At 36.2% G+C, this 22,907-nt stretch overlaps 1 protein-coding gene across 2 annotated transcripts in view; it reads right to left on the reverse strand.

The window, feature by feature from the left end:
* The window catches only part of LOC134537608 (aldehyde dehydrogenase, mitochondrial), a 108,492-nt gene that overhangs the window by 45,444 nt on the left and 40,141 nt on the right, over positions 1-22,907 (reverse strand). For both annotated transcript variants that reach the window (XM_063378218.1, XM_063378229.1), the window contains exons 2-5: positions 11,235-11,339; positions 4,423-4,563; positions 2,274-2,520; positions 1,120-1,304 (exon numbers count right to left, since the gene is read on the reverse strand). In XM_063378218.1, coding sequence (XP_063234288.1) covers positions 1,120-1,304; positions 2,274-2,520; positions 4,423-4,563; positions 11,235-11,339 — 678 coding nt within the window. The remainder of the gene's footprint in view (positions 1-1,119; positions 1,305-2,273; positions 2,521-4,422; positions 4,564-11,234; positions 11,340-22,907) is intronic.

Consider the following 22,907-nt stretch of genomic DNA (forward strand, 5'->3'; position numbering starts at 1 on the left):
ACCTTTTTTTAACCACGGGAGAAAAGATAATTTCCTGAGCTGTCACTACGCTAGAAATCAGAGTGTGAGCCTGTATCCGACGTTCACTGAGTATTATCCACCAGAAAAACATTGTCATCGCTAGTTAGGCTTTAGGAGTCTTTGCTGTGAGTATGCGGCCAGATGTTTTCCACAAGATCTCTACAAGTTTCTCTGTCTTAGCCACCACGTGCTGAACGAAACTTATCACATAGCCGGCATGCAGTGTTTCTACCCTCTGATCTCCTGAAAACTGTCAACACCCACGTTGTGTGATTTTAAGGAACACATATAAATCCCATTACTTTCACTCCCTTAAAGTACTACCTGTGGATGTAATGAAAAAAATTAGTATGACAAACCGTTTTCTATTGCCAAAACGAGCATTGAACCATGAGCGTACACCAGCTAGGATAAACGAGCCTTGAACTATGAGCATACGGCAGCTAGGATAAACAGCCTTGAACCATGAGCATACGGCAGCTAGGATAAACGAACCTTGAAACATGAGCATATGGCACCTAGGATAAACGAGCCTTGAACCATGAGCATACGGCAGCTAGGATAAACGAGCCTTGAACCATAAGTGTACACCAGTTAGGGTAAACGACCCTTGAACCACGAGCATACGGCAGCGAGGATAAATAGCCTTGAACCATGAGCATACGCCAGCTAGGATAAACAGCTCTGAACCATGAGCACACGACAGCTAGGATAAACGAGCCTTGAACCATAAGTGTACACCAGTTAGGGTAAACGACCCTTGAACCACGAGCATACGGCAGCGAGGATAAATAGCCTTGAACCATGAGCATACGCCAGCTAGGATAAACAGCTCTGAACCATGAGCACACGACAGCTAGGATAAATGAGCCTTGAACCATGAGCATACGGAAGCTAGAATAAACAGCCCTGAACCATGAGCACAGGGCAGCTAGGATAAAATAGCCTTGAACCATGAGCATACGGCAGCTAGGATAAACGAGCCTTGAAACATGACCAAACGGCAGCTAGAATGAATGAGCCTTGAACCATGAGCACACGGCAGCTAGGATAAACGAGCCTTGAACCATGAGCATACAGCAGCTAGGATAAACGAACCTCGGTGGAACCGGTGAAGGCCACCTTGTCGACAGCGTTGTGCTGCACCAACGCGGCGCCCGCCTGGCCGAAACCCGGCACAATGTTGATCACACCCGGCGGGAAGCCGGCCTCTTTGGCCAGCTGGGCCACGTAAAGCGCAGTCAGGGGCGTCTGCTCCGCCGGCTTCAGCACTATTGTGTTGCCTGCAATGAAACACACTCTGCACTCAGGCTGTTGGTGTCTGGGAGGGCCATCCAGTGATGATGTGCACTAGGTTACACATTATCTTCTTAGATGCTGATGGCTGTTGTGTTATCACAGATAAAACACACTGGAGATATATTTCAGTAATAATAAGAATATAAAAAGCATAAACTTAACCTGTTTTATTATTTGAAAGATTATTTAGCTTGTCAATGTAATTCCAGACACTGTTGTTTACTAAACGAGTATTGCCACTAGTGCATCCTAGTCCGCAAGGTAAACTAGCCCTGAAAGCTTCTGGCTTTGCTCTGCTGTTGACATGCAGGATGGCAAAATATAAATGTTAGCTGAACACTTGGGCGTCATCAGAAATAATTATACAATGAAGGAAGTGAATAGCTATTGAGGAAAAGCAAAATATTGTTTGTTAATTCGACACATTATTAATTTGTTGCCTTACTAATTCATGCATTAAAAAATTAATTGCATTGTATTTAATGCTATACAAGTGCTGTTGCAATCATGCGCGCATGGAAATAACCAGTCAAAACTTATTTTCATTTTTAAGGTTTATGAAAGTGAAACATGGCACGGTTAATCCGCAAACCAGATAACTATCATCCAGATAATCGGGAGTCTACTGTACACATCATCATTTCAAAGATGCAAAAGAATTATACTGTCAAAAGCTAATAGAGTAATAAAAAATTAAAAAATAAAAGAAAAAAGAATGCATTAAATAAGCATATTTTAACACATAACTTTTATACACCCTTTAACTAGTGCCAACTTCCACGACATAGTAGAACACTGTGCAAGGTAGATCTGTGTGCTTTGAATTTCTATGGCTGCAAGTTTAAACACAGTTTAGCTGGTAAGACCCTTATCACTTAAGCAATAAACTTGACGCACTGAGAATCACAGAATAAGCTCTAGACTGCACTGTCAGCTCGGAAGTAGGAACTGACCGGTCGCAAGTGCAGGCCCCAGCTTCCAAGCCATCATCAGCAGAGGAAAGTTCCAGGGGATGATCTGACCGCACACCCCGACCGGCTCGTGCCTCGTGTACACGAAGAAGTCTCCGTCAGCAGCGATGGTCTGCCCAGAGTTCTTGTCCGCCCAGCCGGCGTAGTAGCGCAGCGTCTTGATGCTGCCAGGGACGTCCACCGCGTACGACATGGAGTACGGCTTGCCGTTGTCCAATGTCTCCAGGCTCTGCCGACAAGTATCGCACGGACAACTCCTGTACTTCCTACAGTACCACATTCAGCCTTAACATGTATACAGCATCAATGGTGATCAAATTTCATACCATGACATCACTTTGGAGGAATAGGTACTAAATTAAATGTCTCATCAATAAGGAGCAATAGTCAGATATTTAACTCTTTATGCTACAGAGACAATCAATTTATTCACCAGTTTGAACATAAGTGTGGTATTTTGCATTCCACAAATTATTTAGACCATGGTACTGTACTCTAACCCAAAAAGCAATACTACTAACATAAAACAACAGGGGATGAATTTGTAAAGGCTAACTGTAAATGGACAGATTTTAGGAAATGATGTATACCTGATGAACCAATTGCAGGATTTTTTCAGGACTATTGAATTAAATTTTGTTAAAGATTTCTGTAGAACAAGAGTAAATTTTTATATATAATAAGCAAAAAAAAATGTAGAAAAAATAATACAAAATAAATCTAGTATTTTGCAGGAACCAACCAGTTTCTTAATTTAGAAAGCTAAAATCTTTTCAGAGATAATTTCCACATGATTTAAGTAGACAGTTCCAACTATTTATACTTAGATCTGATTATAAACTGAAGTGAAGCATGAAAATACAAAATGCAAGTCAGAAAAAGGATGCTGGAAATTGAATTTATTTTGGGATTTGTGACCATTTCTCCAATTTCCTAACTTTTAACCGTGACTTTCATGACCTGTAGACACCTGATTTAACAATATTACGGAGCGAAAAAGTGCAATGGCATCACAATAAAGTAACATTCCAATTCAGTCATTCTGATTTTGGTTTTTAAGAAATCAATTCTAAAAAAATATTGGGTTGTTACATTCCGAGTGTTTGTTTTGCCATGATATTGTGAGAGAAATAAGTTTTTATCTATATGATTTCTTTATATGGTGAAAACTGTTCTGCATGAGTTTATTTGTTGACTAAAAGAAGAAAAATAAAGTTCAATTGCCATACCTAAAAAACAAAAAAACAAACAAAAAAAAAAGGATGTGAACTAAATATTTTATTTCTGAAATATTTTAGTATTGGTTTTACATGAAACAGATAGATTCAAACTATTATGTTAGACTGAAAAAGGTCCAGAGGATTTTGGACATTATTTATATGCAGCAAAAAAAAAAAAAATCTAAAGAATAAACCAAGTTATCACATTCCGTTGATATCACAGAAAATATACTGTCTTCAAATTGCCAACTTTCCAGATGTCATCATTACTTTGGTCATATTAAAATATTTACATCATCATTACACTACATCATTACTTGTAAAGCTTAGAAATTTTTAATTTGAATCAAAGAATCTTTGCTAAAATCTTACTTCATTTGAAAAGAGATAATTATTTAAAAATAAATCACTGAAATTAAATGTAAAGGTGTCATTTAGTTTAAATTTACTGTGGTGTTCACAGTTAAATGTAAAAGCAAAAGTTAAAACATTACTAATAATGCCATACAGTGAACGCTTTCTTTGAAATGGTGCTGCAAATGGTAGAAGTTTATGTACATTAAGACATTAAAATATTTTATTTTAAGTTTGTAAGGGCCTTTCATTCTAATATATCATCAATTTCCAACATTTTGAAACGTAAATAGCAAGAATTTTCCGGCAGGGTAGGTATTAAGGAAAAAAAATTCTAACTTAAAAAAAAAACTGAGTAAACTACAGAAAACAAAACTAACAAAATTGTAAGTATGAGGTTTCATTGCAAAGAGTTTGCAAAATAGTGGTATATGTGATTTCGTGCTCGTTGCACATGTCAAATACGTATTGAGATTTAATGTACAATGAACTCAACTTGGTAGCAGAGTCGAGCTGATGCTTGAGTTTCCAAGTCCGTAAATGACGGCAAGACTCACGGCAAGGTACGTCCTGTCCCTCTCCAAGAGGTCAGCCAGCCGGTTGAGGAGCACCCCTCGGTCCGAGGCGTCCATGCGACGCCACGGGCTACCGAACTTGAAGGCATTGCCGGCCGCAGCGACCGCCTTGTCGATGTCTGCCTGCAACACACACGGAGCACACTCGTCGTCACCGTCACCACCGAGCACATCCGCATCTCCCCTGCCTACCGGACAGGGGTGTCCACAGGCGTGCTCATGGAGGGGCAGGAGGGTTTCAGAAGTTTAAGAACTTGGTAATTTTCCCAATTTAAACTTCCCACTGGCATCAACAATAATCAAATTTCATCGTTTAGAAGCATTTAATAGTTATACGTCTGTACCTGTGTCTGTTGTTAGTAGCCTGCTGCTACCTAATGCAAACATTAAAAAATTGTAAGAGCAAGTTTTTTTTGTCTATAAGCATTTTTTCAATGGAAGAGAGAGCAGGATTGTTTGATTTATAAAGATGAGTACTACTGTAGCCTACCTGGAAATAACTTTGCATGGTTCAAGATGACTCCAGAATGAGTGACAAATGCCTGTGGACACAGGGTATAAAAAGATTTTATGATTCTCGCTAGAGGACTCACACTTGGCTATGGACACGCACTTCCTAACAGCCGACATTGAGAGTGTGAGCTATCCTTACCCTCTCCCCTCACCAAACAGGCTTCACCGCACTTGTGAGAGCGAAAAGGAGTTGGCAAGGCAAGCTGAGGTAATTATTTTAGGGCAGAGGAAGGTGCTAGCAGATAGAAGAGGAACAGATTAATTCACGAAGAGATGAATTTGCACACGTAACTTTCACAGGAAAATGTAGGTAAGTGGATGAATTGTAATATGCATTTTAAAGGAAATAAACTGCATTTTTCCAAAATCAGCCTTGAAATGACAAACGTAAAAGAGAAATAAAATAAATGTTGAAAAAATGAGAAAAGCTAAAGTTCATGAGCACGCTTGTTCTTCGAACGTAATACTGAAGACCAACAAGAAAATATATTAATAAAAACACTCAGATGAAAATTATTATTCTAACTACATATATTTGGATTTAATGAATAAAAAGCCAATTACCAGTATGAAAAACATTGCATTTGTTTAAAGCTATTAAACCTTCTAAGAGTGGAACCAAAAATATTGTTTGAAAGATTTTTTTGAACACCAGCCATTAGCTCCAGGGTAAAAAAAAATAGGGGTTGAAGGACAATAAAATCATAACTCCCTTAAAAGGCAAAGGATAAATTCATCTCAAGTTAATGAAAACCTTATAAATATTACCTAAACATTTTTCTGCAACAATTTTTGATAAGACCAAAGCTTACTGCAAAATGAGGCCACAAAACCAAAAAATTAAAAACATCCCTAATAGAAACTATATTAAGTCCATCTGACATTATTGTTATGAGGCTGCTAAAGATGAGACTGGCAAGTCCAAGGAATAACCCTCCTCCTGGGCACAGGTAGCGCCCGTCCATTTCCCTCCCCCCTTTCCCAAACGCTACACGGGAATCCTGTTAGCTTCCTTTCCAAAGAGTCTTGGTGTCTCCGACTCTCTAGAGGGTTTGGCAGGTTGTGAGAGCCCTGTCGCGAAAAGTGACGTACGTAACTTACTAGGACACCATTGTTCTCGAAACTTGAGTGTCAAGCCGGGAGGCTTTGATGACATGACATTACTGACGGCTACAAGACGTTTCCATGGGTAACGTCAGCAGGTATATAAGGTGAAGTCCCCCTGTGGCGAGGGAGCCTGGTGGTGATATCAGCGAATTCTCCAAGGGATGCAAGAGTGAAGTGAAGACGGTGAGTGTCCCCTTGGTGAGCGACAAGCTTAATGTGCAGACGAGTGAGCAGTGCGAAGCAGTGTGCTGAGACCGAGGTGTGCGGTAAGAGGTGAATAGTAGAGAGAGACACTGCGAGCCGAGCTTCAGTGGGCATTGTAAATAGTGGACTAATGAAGGTGTGATTAATTTGTGGACAGCTATTCAGATTGTTCTAATTTAGGGAAAAGTGTAATTCTAGTTGATTAATATTACTTAATTAATTTTTGGGCTATCCTTTTTGCATCTGTTTTCCCACACTCGTAAAATTATTGTAAACCTAAATTTTACCTTAACCGGATACTTGTTTTTGATACTGCAACCCATCGTCCAAGAATTAAATAAATTTTTTAATGCTTAGCTTACGCGAGTAAATAGGTATGTTTTTTTTCCATGGGAGTTTTTACTAACAACACCTACTTGCTCTGAGTGAATGTCAAGCTCATGTCCATATCATTCTTACTGAGAATATTATATAAATTCAATGAAAATTATGGTGTACTGAGTACGAAAAAATTCAAAACATTATAGCTGCAAGGATTATTTGGGAAAATATTTTATTGATCATCTTGGAATATTCAAGAACATAGGATGCTTTGTACTTAGTTTCTAGAAGTCTATAGAATGTTCCAGATGTTTACAGAATGTTTTAACAAAATACAAACTTTGAAATCTACCCGTGCCTGTAGGCTGAGCCAAAAAGGAATTTTCCCCCTATGTAATTGTAGTTCAATACAGTTTTAATCTCTCTCATTCACGTGGCATTCCACATAAATTGCTTATGAAAAAAAGTTATTATTATTATACACACACACACACACACACATATATATATTTTTTTGCAAACTGATACAGCAAAATTGCGGCTGAATTTATTTTCTTCTAATAAACAGTTTCATTATGATTACACAATTTGAACAAACAAGATGATGTAACGGTCGAGCCATCTTAATCTTGTAACTACTTGACCTTAGCCACCGATACTATGAACTCTGAATACAAATATCTTTTGTTTGCTGAATTTGCTACAAAATCTGTGCGCTTGTACTCTGGATTCTTTAAATACAGTGTAAACTCTATATAATGACATTTAACAGACTGAGCATTTTTCGGCGTTATAGAGAGTGGTTGTTAAATGGAGAGAAATAAAAGATATCATTTTACTATTCTATAATAATATGTATATACTAATATAGTACACATTTTACTCACGAACATTAATATTAATACAAATAACAGCACTTTTTGCATATAGTCTGTTATCTTCGTCTTGCTGCTCCAATATTTTAATTCTATTTTCTTAAGTATTTTACTCATATCCTGAAATACTGCCGGATCATCTTTATTGTATAAAAAGTATTTTCTTAGTTCCGCTGCATCAAGTGCTTAATAAAACTTTTTCGTCAATACACAAAGATTTCCGTTTACTCGCCATGTCTACAGTTCGAAAGTCGACAGTGTCCAGTGATTTTACAATCTTACCAACTTTTCTCTTATTTTTCTCTCTCAAGTGATTAATTTATGTTAACGTCTACTTTAATAAATTATCTAGTCTTTAAAATTAAGTTTTTATGAGCTTAAACTCATGCAAAAAATTGACAGTTTGAAATTTGCAGTATTTGCAGTGAAGAAAAGTAGCTCCCAAGTTTCAAAGTGCTACATAGGCCTTCGGCCGGGACTTTAACTTTATCACAGAACCATTATGCATCTGGTCACTCATCAATGGTAGTTAATCCTGGGTGCTGTGTCGAGTGGCTTCCCATCCACCCACCCACCCACCCACCCACCGACCGACCGACCGAACGACCGATTGACTGACTAATTATTCTATTTGTTTAACTAAGTAACATGTGCTTTTCCCATGCACCGATATGGAAGACTGCTCGTCACTGACCGGCTCCTGATTTTCTTCCTCTCTTTTCTTGCAGTCCATCCTCGGTTCCTACATCACTATCCCTACTCCCTCCCGGCTTTACTGACCTGCCAATTCCTCGTTCTCATCTGTAATTTGAGGTCACAGTTACTTGTCCCATGAGGCAAACACACCTGTTGTTGTGCTAGGTCGTGCTATGTTATCGCTAGCAAACATTCATTGTGCATCTGGGAACCGTACCTGCTCAAATCACTCTCCTGTGGCCTTGTAAACTGTTTACTGCTGATTACCCATTTTCCCATCGGGTGTCTTGTTGGCCGCCTCATTCCTTAACACATAGACAATCTTTACAGAAGTGTTCGTCAAAAAAAATCTCCAGGGGCTCTTCATCTTAAGTTATTTATCTTTGAACTGTAGCGACGTGAAGTTACTGCTGCTTACCTGAGTGCATTGATTCACTCTGTATTGAGAATTATTTTACCCGGAATTAGACATTAGGATTTATTTAGAACAAAGCAACTGTCTTTATAAAAGTTCAAAACTTATACATAAATAATAGATTACTAAAGAGATAATCTTTGCCAAGTGTTATCTGTTGAACCCCCATACACATTATTCTTAAAAGCTGAAAAGGGATAGCTCTATGTTCCTGCAGTGTCAGGGAAACATTTAGAATTATTGAATTTATTGTTGTACAAAACAGAAGGCTGAGCAGCTCATAAAGATAACCAAAGTACTACACCAGCAGTCTGAGTGAGTTATCTCCTCCTTAGAACCTGTGACCCTGCAGGCAACTGTAGCTGCTGTGATAGCAATCTAGCTTGCATTCTATGCACATACACACAGTATTGTTAGCTCAATGTAGATATTTTCTGCATGTTACTTCCATATGAAACTGCAACTACTGGCAAGACATTACAAAGTGTGGATGAAAAAGTATGTTCTAGGGATCTTGGCTTCTAAGCTGATGCTAGACACAACAAAGACCTGACAACGGAGGGAGGGAGTCTCAGCCCTTCACTGAAGCATCAAGGTCACTAATGCTAAACAACTCCAGGGATGAGCCTGCAGTGCTGCTACCCTCCCTGTGTGCCCTGAAGCAACCAGCAAGGGAGGAGAGGGGCCAGGGTCAGGACAGTCTGATTTGTGAGAAGTCTTATAACTAGACATCTCCACACAACCTAGTTCAAAATAATGAGTATGTCTAAAGCCCCTCTCCCTCTCACACAAATGGAAAAGATGGGCCACTCGCCAAAGGGTAGTTTCTCAGGTGCCTGATTATGAGTAGCAGCTTGAGGTGCCCGATGAGTACCAGTTGGAGGTGCTTGATTATGAGTAGCAGTTTGAGGTGCCTGATGATTAGCAGTTTTAGCTGACTGCTAACACTTTTGCCAAAAAAAAATGGGAACTCTTAGAGGTGGCAAAAATCAGTGACACACAGCAACAACATCTGCCAGAATACTGCATGGCTGGTGTTGTTACTGGTGACCTACCAAACATTCACTCAAAGAAGTTCTTGGGGAGTCCAGATCCAAGACTTGACTGACCACACCTCCCTCTCACAATGCCCCACCAGAATCATCCTCAATAGGAGAGTGAGAGCACTCTAGCTGCCCTTAACACCATCACTTGTACGGACAAGTCGTCCACCGCCATTACAATTCTGCCAGGTCACTATCTGCTCCCGGCTAGCTTCACTTAGTAATTATGCTTTATCCTGCGCCATGTTATCTTGCCTGGTGTTGCCAAGTATTTGGCCCTGCAAGGGGAACCTTGCACAGCATCCGCAGATTCTCCTAACACTTTTTTTTGTTCATTTACATACCGTGATGTTGAAATAAGAAATGTACTCAAAATAATAATCAATAAATGTTAGTACTATATTGTTCAAAAGTGGTGTTAAAGGGTTATTGGAATTATGTTTTATAGAAGAATCAAAATTTATGCAAAAAAAAAAAAAAGCCTTAGTACAATGTCTGTATAAGTTCAACATTTTTGTAGAGAACAACAATAGCTTAAAATTCTTGATTTCATACTGAGTTTCAACACTTTAGTTTATCTTAAGGGTATAATCTAATCAGTTATGATTAGAGCCAAGATTTACTGTCTTATTGCTTCAATACAATCATTTTAATTAATAATCAATAGGCCTATGCAATGAAAAGCCCAATAACCTTAAACTTATAAATTTTCCTAGTGATGTTTATCTGTAAGTCTTTAGCCATATATGTGTGATATCAGCTGTGGACTGATCTTATTTACTTTCCTTTGGAAAAAAAAAATCATACATAGAAATTCAATAAATTATTTTTACTAATTACATAATATTTTTGATTATTAATAAAACCTTAAACTAAACATTTCAAATTAATTATATAACTTACCAGACACAATTTGGTAATTTGAATTCACCCCATTTAGTGTTTGCCTTGCATTTCAGTGTTATGCAGTGTACTTACTGACTTCACTTCAGCTGTTAGTTTCGTTTTATCGCTATTCACCATAAAATATTACCTCTAGTTATGATAACAACACAATAAAAAATAAATGCTGCAAAGTAAAACAGAAAACATTTTTTTCATTGAATTACTTTAACATGGGAGTTTTTTGTGTAATAAGTTTCACCAATTAAATGAATGAAATAGCAAACCTGCATGGGCGTACCGGATGACCGGAAGTAAAAGGCCAGTTACTCTCTGGATCTGATCTCAACTGAGTCCGCTACAGGCCACAACACTTCTCACAGTAGTGTACCAGTTAGTGGAGGATATCTCTCGGAGGTATTTTTTTGCATGCACTGCACAGGTAGTAAGTTTAGTATTACAGTGAAACCTTTTTAAGAAGTTCCAACTAAAGAAGTTTTCTTGCTTAATGGGTTTAAATAATTTTGCACTAACTAAAAACATAATTATTTAATTGAACCCTTTTAAGAAGTCCTTCCTGATTATAAATACAGAATATTAATTTCCCATTAAAAACCTTTCAACAGAAATTTACTGTATATTGTAAAAAGTAACAAATAACATTTGGAGTATTTTTTGCCAATAAATGTAAAACCTTTAGGCTATATTAAAATGATCAAAATAAAAAGTAATACACACCTTATCGCCTTCTTGCACCTCTGCAATAACCTCTCCTGTCGCAGGATTCAGCGTCTTGAACACTTTCCCAGACGCAGACTTATGCCATTCATTGTTGATGAAGATCTGGAAAAAAGAAACAAGGTTTAGTTAAGATGCATACCATAGCTTGCTACTGCTACTGTCAATAAACTCACTAGTGTAATTTTATTTGATTTCTCCACATACTGTAGACTCATAACTATCCAGCCTTTGTACTGTAGCTAGTTTTAAAAAAAAAACTAATCATTTGCAATAAAATGAGGAATAATTTACTTTGCCAAGGCATTACAAGCAGGCATCTGCAACCAGGGGTTTACCCAGCTACGAATCTTGGGAGGGGTGAATGATGGATGGTTCTGGGTGGTAAGGAATACCTCCCAGTTTAATGGCAAGTTCTAAATTTTTTAAAATAACAGCCTTATTAAAAGGCTATTTTAACACATTTCTCACATATTTAACATTCACTATTAAAGATATAAAGTAATTAATTTGTTGTTATCTCTACAGTTTTTAAGTTTCAATAGGTGGTAAAAAGCTGCTACCCAAATTTTCATGACTTGTACAATAATGTTTTTACACCTCTAATGACCTCGTGAATAAGACAAAACCAAATAAATAAAAATACAAACTAGGGTGAACCCATCTATTTCAGCTTGGTGAACTTATGTGTTTAGAAAGTTTTGAATTCTTAAATGTTGAGAGTACTTTAGGTTGTAATGTTGCAAGATCCTACTCTCCCCCGCTTTTATGAGTATTTTTTTGAGGATTTGTTGTTGGGTTATTCAGAGGGATTCAGCTGGTTATGTAGTTTCAAGGTCACGGTAACCTAGTTTTTTATGCTTGTATTTTCATATTGCCGGTAGTCATATTCTTGTAATTAATTTTGGTATTTAATAAGGTTTATTTTGAAAAGCCATTTAACTATAGTTTTATTGGTTCTAATTTTTCTTGCACGGTTATTATTTCTGTGGTGCTAAGGCAGAACCCAATATGTCACAAAAATTCGATTTTTAGGTTTTAATGCCAATATGTACATCACGTGGTGAATTTTACGATGGTAAAACCAGATATTCAAAAAAAAAATTCTGTAACAGTTTTTAAAATAAAAAAGAATTCCAATATGTTAGTTTATTTGTATTTGATCCTTGGTAAAACCCAACATGTTTGACATATTGGACTCTGGCATCCTTTCGCAACAAGCATGTATATGTGAAATCCGATATGTCAGAGTTAATGGGATTTGGCTGTTTCTCAGCCTATCATTATCCTGACTTATCTCGTCTCCACTTCGCGCAGATGTCTTCCCTCGCTTGGTTGTCTTTCTTGTCAGCTCTTGATTTTGAAGCAGTTTTCCCATAACAGTGTAAAATGGATGGTAGTAGTAGGAGTGCCAGGCTCCTCAAAATGAGTTTGGGTAAGTACGTTTTATGCAAGTTATGATTATTTATATAAAACCTGTTAGCAAGGGACAAAACTATATTGTAGTGTGCATTTCTTTTTAGATTTGATGAATGAAGGCCATGTTTATGAATTAGAAACCATGTCGCCACTTTCACTGCCGATGGATATGCAGCTTACGCCAACCTATTGTGCAAACAACAAATTTGAGGGAACTGAAACCCAGGATATGATGGCTACTTTTGAATGTTGTCAAGGTAGCACTTCAATCTTTACTTCAATACCGTAAATAATAAGTGTAACATAGCAATTTTATAAAACCAAACCTATATTGTTTGCGCAGGAGGATCCCAGGTTGAGCAGGATTGCAGAGAAACAGCAGTTACGAAAACTAGTGAATTCATCGAAGGCTTCATCCCTGTTTTTAGAGAGGCTACAATAGAAGGTAAAATACAAAACTTCTCATAATAATGCAATTGTTGACTCAATGATGTGGTGTGCTATTGTCATTGTACCGAATAAGAAAATGTATGCTGTGGTTGCAAAAACGGGGTTCTCCTGACCTTACATTTTAGTATCGCTCCATATCGCTCCACTCGTGCGAAAGCCATTTTATAGTAATTTGTTGGGTTAACAATATATTTATTTACTTCCACGATAGGTTGACCTTAAGTTTCAATTCATGAGTGATCGTCCTTCATTCAAAGCCAGGAAGATCATTAACAATGGATATATTGCACATCAGTTATCAAAATATCAGTTAGGGCTGACCTCCGTAGCACGCAAGCCTGTCGTGTGACAGATTCTGGGTTTGAGTCCCCGGAAAGTTAGGGCATGAATGTAAATTTGCGACATCAAACTGGCAACTTACACTATTACAAATTATTAAGCTTACAATGACAACATACAAGTGATTACAGTTAACTTAAAGCAGAAATTATTTCAATATTGACAAAATTTCATTACGAGTCAGTAACACTACCCAGGTAAACTCCAAAGCGTGGCTGTATGGCTGGCTGGGTGGCGGACTGGAATGTGACAGGGGGGTAGGGGGTGGTGGGGACCTAGTTTGCAGACTTGCTTCTTCTGTTTCTTTATCTCCACTTCTTCCTTGACCAGCCATCCTCAAACCGGTTGTCTGCCCCTACAAACTTGAGTGGCCATTATGAATGACAGTTGTCCTGCCGGGAGCTCGGGGCAGGGGCTGGACACAGCGTGAGACATTGATGAAGGGATTTATATACCGAGAGAGATGTCGCAACGGTAACACATTTGACTCACATTTAGGGAGACTCGGGTTCGATTCTCAGTCTAGCCATCCTGCTTTAGGTTTTCCATGGTTTCCATAAATTACTCTAGACAAATGTTGGGTTGATTCCTTAGCACAAGCCGTGGCCGATTATTTCTCCAAACCCTGTTCTTGATTAGAGTTGTGTGTAACCATCTATAATCACCTCACCGTCAACGAGACGACGTAAAGCCTACTCATAAAAATTGCTCTTATTTTATGATTTGCTAAACGTTAAATATAAACTGACAGAACTTAAAATTTTCATAAATTGCTAGTCCTTTTTTTTATTTTGATGGAATGTTATGCTTATTTATTTAAAAATTCCATAATATGTGACTCTAAAAATTAGTGATGTACTCAATTTTTTTTCTATATGCAATGCTATTTACTTATGATATTGATTTTATTTTTAATAATTTTCATTGTAGCTTACATGGCGCTATGTAAATCAGCGTTCTTTGAGTTTAGTGTGGTATGTGTTGCTATTAATAAACGTCTGAATAACTTCGTCGTTGAGGTATGTGTTTTTCAATAATAAAGCAGTGTGTGCAAAAGAAAACCTTGATAGATTGTAAGACTATATTGATTTTTAGAGTAGCAATGCTTTATTATAGTTAGTGTTCTTTGAGATTTTGAAAACTAGCTTTTAACCCAGTTCACGCCATGAGCTATTGCACCTTACCTAACCGAAAGGATCTCTGGGAGAATTCTAAAAACTTCTAGCCCTCATTAGCTTACTTGAAAACATTTTTTAAATTTTATTTATTTCCAGCTTTACGCCAATAAACTTTACTTCATTGACTGCCTTTTTTTACATTCACCTTTGTTATTTAATCGTATCATTAATTATTTTATAAAGAATTATTTGGATAAAGAGTACGGACTAAGAATACCATATTAAAAAAAGAGGCTAGGAATTGGCTATCTAAGTAGCCTATACATAAAAACATGTTAACACATTCACAAAAATTTTATTTTCTGTATTGATGTAAAGTACTTTAAATATTGTAATAACCACTTTAAATTAATTTAGCCTAACATTAAAAAAACAAGTCAGCATATCCATTTCCATATAAATTCTCAAAAAATCTGCCAAACATTACATAGGTACCCTATTTTGACAGTAAACAAATCTTGAAGTCATAATATAGTTAATTCATAGATCAAATATTTAAACTGTACACAGTAAAACAAATACATATCATTGTTAGAATAACCACATCTTGTAGCAAAGTTGGAAAATTCGTAAATCCTTTGTAATAGTTAGATACTAGGAGTAAGAAATGTGTATGGCATAACCAAAATAAATGGGAAAAATCTTATATATATAGGAGTCATAAAAAGCAATGTCACAAACAAAACACAAATAAAATATGTCCAATACGAGTACTGTTAGTTTTCAGCATAATGAACGTTCTCGTAGACGAAAAAAGCAAATTTTCTGTTATATAAAACAGGTAATTTTGAGTACCATAACCACATCTATACTAATATTATAAAGAGGAAAGATTTGTTTGTTTGTATTGAATAGGCTCCGAAACTACTGGACTGATTTGAAAAATTATTTTTCCATTAGAAGCCGACATTATCCCTGATGAACATGGGCTACTTTTTACTGCGTTATTTACTAACCACATTATTTAAGCAAAATATTTTAATTTTTCTATCCCTGATGAACATAGGCTACTTTTTACCGCGTTATTTATTAACCACATTATTTAAGCAACATATTTTAATTTTTATATCCCTGATGAACATAGGCTACTTTTTACAGCGTTATTTATTAACCATATTATTTAAGCAACATATTTTAATTTTTATATCTTTGTAATTCAGTAACTAGCAACTGTCTGTCGTCGTCGTGTCTCTCTTGACGCTCGTGTTCCCACCACCGCCTGCCTCTGCTCCCGCGCCCCGCCCACACCCCGCTCGGCTAGCTAGGCGTCACTATGGTGCTGGAGGGGAGTCAATGTCACAAAATAAAGTGCCGCGCGGCGCTCATTCGCGCGGTTGGCTCCCTACGCAACGGTTGTGTGCGATTTCGTATATTTTTCCTTGAAAATATTTTGAATTTTTTATAATTTTTCAATTACCACTTCATATACAGGCTAATTCCTGTTCAACACTTCGTCTGTTTTTGTTGTATAAGTGCGCACGCATGACACAATTTATTTAAATATAAAAGATAGACAGAGATAGAGTGATATATATATATATATAGTTAGAGAGAGACAGAGATAAGTTGAGATAGAGCGAGCTATAGAGAATGAAATGGGTTAGATAAAGATATATATATATATATAGAGCTATATAGAGATTTATATATAGAAGATATAGAGATATTGTGAGGTATATATGTATATATGTAGATATAAAGAGATAAATAGCGATAGAGAGATACATAGATATATAAAGATGTAGATAGATATAAATATATGTTTAGATGATTTTTATATGTGTAACGGGAGCGCGTCGTTTGGCCTAAAACTGTTTGAGAACATTCACTTGGCCTAAACTTTTTTGACCTAAAGTCATTAGGCCTAAAATTATTTGGCCTAAAGATGTTTGGCCTAAACATATTTGGCCTAAAACCATTTGACATAAATTTGTTTGGCCTAAAGTCATTTGACCTAAAATTATTTCGCCTAAAGGCGTTTGGCATAAAGTTATTTGGCCTAAAGTCATTTGACCTAAAATTGTTTGACATAAAGTCACTTGGCCTAAAATAATTTTGTGGCACTTATTTGACCTAAAATTATTTGGCCTAAAGACGTTTGGCCTAAACTTATTTGGCCTAAAGTCATTTGACCTAAATGTATTTAGCCTAAAGTCATTTGACCTAAACATATTTGGCCCTAAGTCATTTGACCTAAACGTATTTGGCCTAAAGTCATTTGACCTTAAATTATTTCCTCTTTAAGTCTATTGGCATAAATAATTTAGCTTGAAGGTATTTGGCCTAAAACTGTTTTCAGAATAATTAACTCTGATCTTTTAACAGGTACTTCTAGCAAATAGTAGAATGTTTTAGTTACTTCCAGCTATGCTATATGTTGAGCTGTAGCGTTTATAGAGCAATAATTTACAACCCTTTATTTAGACATACAAAAATTTCTAAAATGCACACAGAATTGCAGTTTACAAGATCATTATAGCTGTAAATTGCAAATTTTCTCACTAATATAAAACTTGTTTCGCATTTATAAAAAAAAACAATTTAAGTGATGGCATATTGGTAGAGATGATGTAAAATAGCATTTACAAATCAGACTCATAGCAATATGTTTTCAATTAAAGAATATATGTTAAATACTATAATTATACTAAACAATAAATTAAACAAAAAGCAATTTATTTAGCAAACAGTTGAGTCAGTTTTTGGAAGGCCATTTTTTTGCACAAATTCTTTGTTATTTTTAAGTACTATCCTACACTGTGTTTATATAGAATATTATTGTTTTGGTTACAAGAAAACACAAATTAATGTGAAATTGCTAGTGCGTGCAGAAAATACATTTCCAATAAATCTAAAAGAAATTATTTTTGAGATGCTTTGGGTTAAATTATAGCTGGTGATGTTTGCAGTTAATAATTGTACTGTCATTTAGATGAGACTTTTATTACGCTTATCTGTTGTCTTTTATTCTTCCAATTATCGATGTTACAGTGTGTGCACAACAGAACATTTGGATTACCGACATAAAGTAACAAGATATATTTTCTGTGCCCTACAGTTGATAATGGCAACATGCATTTTAACAACCGCTACTGATGAAACCTACGTGTCGCTTAGAAAGTAGCGCCAGTTTGTTCTCCATGTCACAACTGGTTCCCATTTAAGTGTTAAATAATTTGTCGAGTTAAGCAAATAGTGCATGCACTCAGTATGAGGAAATTTGAAATACACATAAAAATACTGGATGATGAAAGTTTTTTTTTTTATTACAAGTTGGTGCATCTCACTTGGAAAAAAGTTGGCTACAATTACTGACTTTGTATTGGAAAATGTTTTTGATATCTACAAAAAAAATTGCAGCAAGTCATTTTTGTATAGCAATCAAATTTTTCTGCTTTAAAGCCTGATTGGAGCATTTTATAGCTAATTAGCAGAACCCGGTAGATATGGTTCTGCCATTGTAAGATAGAAGTTCATGCGCTGCAGCGCCATCTAGTTGATACGCTTCTAAACTTGACAGGATCACCCGCTGGGCTAATCTGAAGATTGCCTGAAAATTTCTTCAAAATCGGTCCAGCCGTTTTGTGTTCCATAGGGAACATATGGGTGCGTATAGATTTTTATTTATTAGAAGATAAACCACATTGTAGTATTTAATAGCTTATAAATCACTTTGTAGCATTTTATAGCACCTATATAATTAAAACTAGTATCCATCATCTCTCTAGCTATTTGGCATTCATAATTGAGAATGTTGCCTTGTACTACTAGTCAATACATCGTAGTGCACTCAATGAAGTATATTGCAAATACTAAGAAGCGATGTTTGAAAATTTATATTAATCTGGCTTGGGGCGCTAAGCATCCTATATATTTATAATTAATAATTGTGCTAGCTGGCAACGACTGATTTTTGTCGATGTCTTGGAACATTGAATTGCGATGGCTTACCATTTTTTTGGCGTTTAAATTATTTTGTTCCATAACTCAAAATTCTGATGCAGAATGACGAGAATGTTTTATTGTACCAATTTTAAGGGTTTTCACCATATTTATGAAAAATTTGCGGTAAGTATTTTAAGCTAAATTTTTTCCGTGTATAAAATTTAGTGCATATGTGTAATATTTACAAACGTAAAAATTTAATTTAAAATACATTTAATGGTCTGAATCTGCGTTGGTGAAATAATTATTATATAATTTTTGTACGATCTTTAAATGATTTATGCGATGGGATTTGGTAATTTAAGATAGTTTTTTGTACATACGTAATTACAGTTTTGAAAAGTTTGTCATGGAAAACTCAGAAATGTAAAACCAGAAATGCAAAATGGAAACATAAAACATACAAGTTAAAATAGCTGATGTCAAAAATATAAATCAAAAGATGAAACGAAGCATGTAATTTAAAAAAAAACACAATAATCACAGCACAGACGAACACAGCCAAACTTAAAATAATCAGATAGCACAATAATTCCGTGGAAGTAGTTTGGTCATGAATAATAACAGCACACACGGATACAGTGGCCTAACAACGACGAAACCGTATCAACAACAACGAGAAATGCAGACAACCCACAAACTGGACCACACAGAAAACACAACAATGGAGACAAACATATATTATGGACAACACAATGACAAAAACACCGATGAACACAGCAGGTTACCAATGACAAAAACAGTCTGGTAGGTTCACTATTAAAACAATACCTCTACATATTAACCTTGTGCTTTCTTAAGATAGCAAACTGTAGAGACCGTAAAAATTCGCAGATTCATTCGGCGATATGATAAAATTCAAACACATATACATTTTATATGATTTTGCTATTGGCTTACTGTTCATCTTGACACTTGACAAATCTCAACCAGTTATAAAACCTCAACCAAAGAAGGATCGAATCACGGACAATCCAGCTGAGACGACTTACAAGTCGGCAGCCAATGAACTTGCGTTACTTGCCCAAGTGTACAGGGGAATGTGCAGTCTATCCTGAAGGCTATCGAAACCGCGAATTTTTCCGGTCCCTAGCAATCAGTCAAAACCAATTACATTTTAATCAACTGTATTATTCTTGATTTATTGCAGTTTTTTGGTCATACGCCATTGCTGCAATGGCGTATATCCAAAAAACTGCAATAAATCAAAATTCCCCATTGCATGAATCATTGAAAGAATGTATTATTCTTTTATTTAAGTTAAAAAATCGTGTTTAAATTTAACTTATCTAGTTTAGTAAGTTGTTCAAGTCTTCATCACATAATTACATAAACATTTGATATGTAAATACTAGCTCGAAGTTTGCTTCTATTTAGACTTTCATAAAAATTGTTTCTAGTATTCATATTCACAAGCATCTAAGCACAAATTTACTTTTTATTGGTTGTTTTGATGATTAAACAGAAGAAAATAAAAGAGTGTTGATTACAACGCATAAGCTGCAAAGTGCTGATTGGTATGCTGAGGAGAATGCAAAGGAATGGAGCTGTACCCAACATGATCTCAATTCATAATAAGGGGCAAAATAAATCATGTAAATAAATATTATTTCCTGAATTATGAAATATCTAGATGTATGCAATTTGTGGCATTAAAGTTAGTTTTTACTTGTCTCATCCTCGATAAACATAATGATATAACATCCTTTCTGACAATAATAAAACTAGTTTTTCAAACTTTTTTCCATTGTTCAGGTGAAGCAATGTCTATGCTGTATACAAATGTTGGTTTTCCTGTGCCCTTCAATCTGACTCTTCCTACTTCGGTGTGTGCCCATGGCCACAATTGCAGCCGTGGCACCAGACAACCCTGCTACAGCCGCGATGCATGCGACTTTATTACAATAAAAACCCTGACTGGAGCGTATATGGCTTGCCCTGAAACGCATCCATACTCCAACCGCTCTTAGCTACTAACATGCATGCTGGAGGGCCCACAGGGGTTCATGCTGGTGGCATAGCGGGATATGGGAGCTCGTCAGAAAAAAAAAAAAAAAAAAAAGGAGCGCTCATTCGAGAGCCAGCTGTCGAAGGAGGAGGATGTATCGTTGCTGCGCGATAAGCCTTGCAGATACCCACGTGCTTGAGACCTTCCCCCACCTGCAGCGTCATACAGCCGCAGCAGTGTTGCCAGATGTACTGACAGTCGCCCCCATACCTCGTGGCTGTGACTTGGTCGGTCGGTCCAGCGCAGTGGCGGCAAGTTCGCTGGCTTGCTGTTACTCTTCCCACGCGTATCCATACCCACTGTCATTCAACCACCCAGCCAACATATGCACTGATCTATCTTTATTACTTCTAAAATTAGTCATGCAAGTTAGCAATAATTGTAAACTGATCTACGGAGACCCTATTTATTTGTTGGAAGTGTAAATACATGTTATATAATAGCTCTGAAAAGTCTTAAACAGATTGTGTCTTTGCATGATAGTTTCTCCCTTCATAATCACAACTAAAATGAATTCAAACCGTATGTTATTGTTACAGTTACCAAACTTAAATTTAAGATGCAATGATACTTGAAGTGTTCTTTAATCTCCTGCGTATAAATTGGATGGTACTTGTCAGAGTCACGGCAGACTGAACTACCATAATGTCCTGTTGTCTTCTAGGCAGCCGATGCAAGTCGATGCATAATAAACGTGGCCCAATTTAAAATGTAAAAAGATGTGCGACCGCCACAAAATGTTTTTTTTTTTAACAATGCTACAATGCTGTCTTTACGAGTGCCTAGAAGTTATTCTATTCAGCACTCTTCTAAATTCGTAACTGCAGAGGTTCCATAGATCCGAAAAATGGCGTTTTAACTTTTTATTTATGTGTAACATCTAAGCTCTCGGCATAAGGCGATTAGGTGGAAGTAATTTCGTGAATGGAACGGAAATGTGTTACCAAGGTGCTGCCATCTGTGGTGGATGGTGCGATCTAAAGTTAAAAAATCCAAAGGAAAACTTTTTATTATTTTACTATAAACACGGTTTTCCTAAATAATCCATATTCTAAGTCTGTGAATAGGCAAAAATAACTTGGCAGTGTTAAATAATATCATCTTCTAATAACAAAAAAAAAGCATCTTGTAAAACTTTGACTTAATTGTAGTCTAAGGAACTCAAAAATTATGATTTTGGGACAGTGGAGTCTCAATTTGAGTTCACAGAGTATGAATATAATTACAAAGTTCTACAATGATTATCAGATACATCTTAAAGTTATTATTCAATGCTCTAAGTTAAGGAGTAAAAACAGGTAGTCAGTTAACACTAAGAAATTTTGTGTTACATATACCGGCTGTAGAGTGAATGAATGCACTCAACTGACGAGAAATAATAATCATTTTATCTACAATACAAAAATACTCAAACACTTTTCTTAAATCAGTACCCTAACTTACTTAGATTTTTGAAAAATCACTGACAAATAAAATCAGTTACTTCTAAATCAACCACCGATTTACCTTTAAGTAATATTACAAGAAATATTCTGATATTGTGATCTCAAAATGCAATGAGTCTACAAGGTAACCTTAACCTAACTGTCATGTAAGTTATGTATGTTTTTTGTACTGAATTATTATTTACATACACTTTTCACCTCATTGACACGGAGTTTATTCTTCTGTTCTACTTGCGCTTTTAATATATATTCAGGTTCACGAATAGGTTTACCTTGGCTCACATTTGGTTCAACAATCTCCGGCAACAAGCAGTGGATATGGACTCGACGAAGTTTCGGAACCATTTATCTCTCCAAATAGATATAAATCCTCTGTAAACCTTTTCAATATGCAAATTTTCTTTTAGGTCACTCATAACTTTCAAGTAGCAAGCTTCTTGTTCTGAAATTTTTAGTGTCCCTTGAATTTTATAATAATAATTGTGTGTTATCCTCAGCGTTAGCTTGCCTTCCTTTTCTTCTAAATAGAAACTTTTCTACTGGTTGGCCAGTTCTTTGAGACCTATTCCAATAGCTGAAGAAACACACATCACTTCGATGATTGAATTATCAGTCCTCAATAAGCCATCAGGACTTGCCCCTAGAAACCCGTATGTCAAATCAACAAATAAACCACTTTTTTTCAACAAATAAACCAGAGTAGTATGTAAATGGTGGTACTGGGACAGGCACCGCAGGGAGAAGCTGAGGAGATGACCGCCATCTTGAATTTGTGACGTCACGGTGGCCATCTTGGATTACTTACCTTGACCTTTGACACTGATCTTCAAAATTAGCCAAAACATTTCTCAAAATTCCTCAAAATTTACAAATATTTTAGAAAAAATTC

Source organism: Bacillus rossius, chromosome 1 (genome assembly GCF_032445375.1).
Source record: "Bacillus rossius redtenbacheri isolate Brsri chromosome 1, Brsri_v3, whole genome shotgun sequence".
Taxonomy (NCBI): domain Eukaryota; kingdom Metazoa; phylum Arthropoda; class Insecta; order Phasmatodea; family Bacillidae; genus Bacillus; species Bacillus rossius.